This window comes from Condylura cristata, unplaced genomic scaffold (genome assembly GCF_000260355.1).
Source record: "Condylura cristata isolate star-nosed mole 26May11 unplaced genomic scaffold, ConCri1.0 scaffold00034, whole genome shotgun sequence".
Classification (NCBI taxonomy): Eukaryota; Metazoa; Chordata; class Mammalia; order Eulipotyphla; family Talpidae; genus Condylura; species Condylura cristata.
The window spans coordinates 5,945,801-5,950,717 of NW_004567135.1; the positions used below are offsets into that span (position 1 = coordinate 5,945,801).

At 61.1% G+C, this 4,917-nt stretch overlaps 1 protein-coding gene across 1 annotated transcript; it reads right to left on the bottom strand.

The window, feature by feature from the left end:
* Window positions 1-420: 420 nt before the first annotated feature.
* Window positions 421-2,978, bottom strand: ATG101 (autophagy related 101). The gene is made up of 2 exons (XM_004692727.2): window positions 2,686-2,978; window positions 421-1,088 (listed from the first exon to the last, which is right to left on the bottom strand). The coding sequence occupies exons 1-2, from the start codon at window positions 2,935-2,937 to the stop codon at window positions 684-686; spliced, it is 657 nt and encodes a 218-aa protein (XP_004692784.1). The 5' UTR covers window positions 2,938-2,978; the 3' UTR covers window positions 421-683.
* Between the last annotated feature and the right edge of the window lie 1,939 nt (window positions 2,979-4,917).

A 4,917-nucleotide genomic window follows, 5' to 3' on the forward strand; every position in this document is an offset into this window, starting at 1 on the left:
CCCGATGCCAGTCTCAGGCCTCTAGCTTCTCACCCAAGACACCGACGAAATGACCTTTCTGGTGCACGTGGCGCACACAGGCGCCTGTGTGCGTGTGATGAAGACGAACAAGACGCTCTTTTGGGCTGTCGTGAAGACCAAGTCATCTCAAGGGCAGGCGGCCACGGCTTCCTCAGGAAGGCAGGAGAAAGAGCTCAGCCGCTACCTCCTCACATCCAAAAGCAACTGACCTCAATCCCACCCCTGGGGTTGACCGTGGCCACCCCTGGGGGAGCACACACTTATGTGACTGTGCCGAGGTAGAAGAGCCGGCGGGTACACTCTTACCCGCCCACTCGCCGCCAGCTGGAACAGTGTCGGCACACACCGTGGCCCGGAAGCTCTGGCGCGTCACAGAAGAAGACGCCGGCTCTAGCCAGACTCGCGCTCTCGACTTTATTCCCCACGTGCGCGTGGCTCCTCCTTACAGTGCAGCAGGAAGGGGCCACCGCCACAGTGGAGGGAGCACAGCCAGGCTCGACACCAGCAAAGGCCGAGAGGAGGACCGAGCCCGGTCATCCGGTGGCTCCTTCCAAGTGTCATCAAGGACCCAGAGCAAGTCCAGCGTCCCACGAGCCTTACAGGGCTAGCCCCAGAGGCGGGGTCTAGGCGCCCACGGGAGCAGCCACAGGCCGCAGCCAGGCCTAGAGGGCCAGTGTGTCTTTGATGAGCCTGCGCATGGTGGTGGTGACTGAGGTGCCCAGGGCATCGGTGATCTGGAAGGAGATCTTATAGAGGTAGGGCTGGACATCCCGCAGCCCCGTGTCAAACACATTGTCCACCTCTGACTGCGTGGGCATCTTGGGCAGATACTCATGCCGGTTCATCACCTCCACGATGTTGATGATCTTCTCACAGAGCTTCTCCCCCACCTTCTCACGGCAGATCTGCCGCTCCTGCTCCGTGGCCAGGGCTACCACGTGCACCTTGACTGTCCACACCTCCCAAGGGATGCACTCGTCAGAGAAAGGCCAGCGAGACTTCTTCTTCTGGTAAAATTCTAAGGACATCTGCCCCAGCCCATCGCCGCCAGAGTTTCGCAGTGCATCCTGGGAAGAAGGGTAAAGGAGGTCAAGCCCGGACCCCGAGTTCTCACTCAGGGAGCGCCTGCTTCTGACGCCCCAGGGAATTATGCTCTCCTGGCTCTATGAGTCCCCCAGCAAGGGCAGAGAACACCACCCCGAGAGGAGAGGAAAGGGCGTGTGAAGCACCGAGCAGCGCCAGCCTGAAGCTGAGCGGGTCACGCAGACCAGCAAACTCCCTGGCCCAGCGCCTCCGGCGTGGTACGGCAGGACATTCTTAACCTGAGCCAAGCACTTCAGGGAGCCCCCCTGGCTTCTCTCTACACCTCTGTGCGGCAGGTATGCTGCCTCCACTTGACATAAAACGAAGCTGGGAAAAGTAAGGGGCCTGCCCAAGGCCAGGCCGGAGGCTCCGTGCCAGGTTCGAATCCGACTCCCATTTCAAAACCCCGGCTTTCCACCTTCACACATGCGCCCTTCTCCTTCCAGAATCCCACCCCCGCCTTGCACATTCTCCAACATCAGTCTCCAAGGTCTCCACCCAGGCAAACCCCTGCCTCCCCCGCTGCCTGTCTGAAGACAGCCTAGCCTCGGCATCCGAAAGAGGGCGACTCCAGACAAGGCTGCCACGGCCCGGAGCGGGAGGGACAAGCCCAGACCTGGCCCCTGTGGCTCCTGCTCTTCCGCTAAGCGAATGGGACCCAGCTCTGCCTATCCTGAGGGGAGGCACTAGGAGGGGTCCCCTCAGGACAGCTGGGACCCTGACACACCTCTCCATCTGAGCTGGGGCCAACCCAGAGTGTGAGGACGCTGCCCTCCCCGGGGATACGCCTCCGCCGATGGACCGAGGTCCCGTAACTGACAGGCCGACACACCAGCTGTGTGCAGCACTTGACCTCTCTGGCCACTCCTCCATCCGCACAACCTCTGAGGTGCGCTCACTGCCCCACCCCGGGGTCCCTCGCTTGAGGGCACACAATGGCAGGGCCTGAGCAGCACAGCCCCCTTGAAGGGGGACCCGAAAGCTTCTGAGGAACTCGCTGCTCCTGGGCATGGAGGGGAGGGGAGGGGAGGTGGCGGGGGGCCGGGCAGGCCCCACACCGGCAAGCTCCTGCGTAAGCGCTCAGTGCCAGACAGCACAGGGCGCTCCAAACCGACCTCCCTCCTCTGGCAACAGCTTAACTAAAGTTGCCCTGTTATTTCAGAACCTAAAGACACGCGCTTGGGGAGAGAAGCCCCGAAGCAGCCAACCGCCGCCGCCCTTCCATCTAGCTCCATCTAGCGCAGCTTGGCGGCCCGCAGGCGCCCCTCAGCATGTCCCGCAGCGCCCCCTCAGGAGGCGCAGGGAAGGTGGAAGCAAAGCAGACAGGGTCAAGGCCACAGGGACAGCGCCTGCACCAGCAGACGCCCCGGCTTCCTGCACTCCCTTCACAGGGTCAGTTCACAGGAACTCGCGTTCCCACCTCGACGCCCCCTCGCCCCACAGACGCGCACCCTCCTGCCCCAGAGGAGCTCTGAACACCCGTTATCAGAACCCAAAATCACCAACACACAACACGCACCCAGGAAAGATGAGCTGGTTGGCATCTGGGGTCCACCTGTCCCCCACTGCGCCATCCCCTACCTTGAACTCGCCGACAACCTTGCGCAGGGCGCGGTCCAGCTCCTCGGAGGAGACACGCACGTAGGTGAAGTCGATGAAGTCACAGTCGACGTCCCGGGTGCCCACGGTGCCGATGGAGTAGGTGCCCTCCTTCTTGTAGTGGAACTTGCCGGCGCTGCGGTGCAGGAGCACGGTGTGCAGCACGGCCAGCAAGGCCTCCTCCACCTGCCGCCCCTCCACCGACACCTCCAGCACCTCCGAGCGGCAGTTCATCCTGCAGCCCGTGGCCCGCACCAGCGCCGGGCGCGGGGTCACCCTGCAAGAGAAGGCCCGGTCAGAACGCTGCCCCTTCTGAGGCAGTGGCCTCCCCTCCCGCCAAGCCCTTCCAGCCCCCCCCCCCCCGCGCCGGCGCCCTGCTCAGAAAGTGTTGGGACTAGAGCAGGGAGACCCCACGGGGCCATGTGCAGGTGGCAGATGCCCGCGGCTGCCGCCGGGCACAGGCCATCCAGCGGGAAGCACAGCCGCCCTCGGGATGCACCGGGGAAGGAGAGACCAGCCCACGTGGGCGCACAAGGCGGGAGGAGGGAGAAAAGGCTGAGTCTGCTCTCCGGGACCTTGCCCGGCAGTTGCGGCATTCAGACTGTCTCCGGACACAGGGCAGGCAGTGCACCACTCTGGCAAGGTCAAGTCTGTGCCTGCAAAAGGTCACTCTGGCTGAAGGGTCAAGAATGGCCCTGAAGTTCTTTGGGGTCACAAACTGCTAGGGAAAGGGCAGTGAAAGTGATGACGTCTGGGCTTTAAAACCTGCCACAGACACACCAAACCTTGCCCACTTTCAGGCCCCGAGTCTAGGGTACAGGCCTCAGACAAGGCAGTTTGTGCAAGCGGTCTAGCGGGCGCTGCAGCAGAAGCCGGGACGAGGGCGGCTCTGCCGGCTGCGGGAGGGCAGCAGTGAGGGTTTTCCTGTCCCCAGCCACCACTGTCCCACCTCTTGCTCTGGCTCCATCTTTCCGAGTCTGAGTTCTTAGCGGGATTGCTGTGAGAAGTGATGAAACTAATGGCTGTAAACTACTGTAGCAAAGTTGTTAAGTGCAGTGAGGCTAAAGCTACAGCCCCAGCCCGCCATTTGCTCACTGTGACCCCGGGCAAGCTGCTCAGCTCCTGTGCCTTCCGCCACCTATGAAAACTGGTTGGTGGTAAGAGCCACCTCGGGAGGATTCGACAGCTAGCACCTGTAAAGGACTTACGGCAGTGTCTGGCAGGTAGTGGCCACTCAGTCTCAGCTGCGGAATGTGTTACAAGACTGCTATTGCCGAGATGGCAGAGGGACCCCCCAGACTGCAGGAGGCAGGGCAAGGAAAGCACAGACCTGAGAACCAGAACCTGAGCGGGGGAGGGAAATGCTGAGCGTGTCCAGCTTACAAACCTTCCTGACCGGGTATTAAGTCACCACAGACTACTTCCTCCAGATAGTGCTCTAGCTAGTTCCTCCTCCTGCCAAAATCTCAGTGCTTCAACCCCTGAGGGCTTCACTTTGATACAGGCGCCCACAGGAAATTCAATCCTTTTCCACACGTGAGCATCTCAGCTACTCAGAGTAACTTTTCCAACACCCCTCACTCTCAGTACAAGTTAAAGGTCTCCGGACCCCTAAGCCGGTCAGTTCCACATCATGTCTGCTGTCTCTGGGATCCTGACAGCGTGAATGTGTTTCCATTTGTCTCCCGCCCCTGAAAGGGCAGCGATTTGAAGACGGCTCAGGGCGCTGGCTCTTCCTCTCACAAGGCAACCAGATAGAGTCCATCTGGACCACCTGAGCTACCGGTCACCTTTCACAGGTGTGGTCCTGTGCCTCCACTGGGCAGCTCCTCGAGAGCAGAGACTAAATCCAACTCATCAATACACTCAGATGCTGGGTGCTTTCTTCTACTCTCAGGTGGAAGGTGAGCAGGGAGCTCCCGCTCATTTCCACCTCTAGATTAACTCCACGCAGCAGCCAGCAGCTCTGTCCAGCTCCCCTTCCTTCCACAACTGTCCCCTTTACTGTCCCCCACAAGCCTTCCTACAAGCCACATCTCTTATCGCTTCTGTCCTGGGTCCAAGCTCTTCCCCTCACGGGTAGAGCTGTTCTGGGACCCAGACCTCCGGGCTGTCAGTACTGACCAACCCGGGCCTCCTTCCCAAGCAGCTACCGTCGGTCTGGGATGAGCTGGCCTGTGCCTGCATCGCCTTACCCATGGGGAGCAGAAGAAG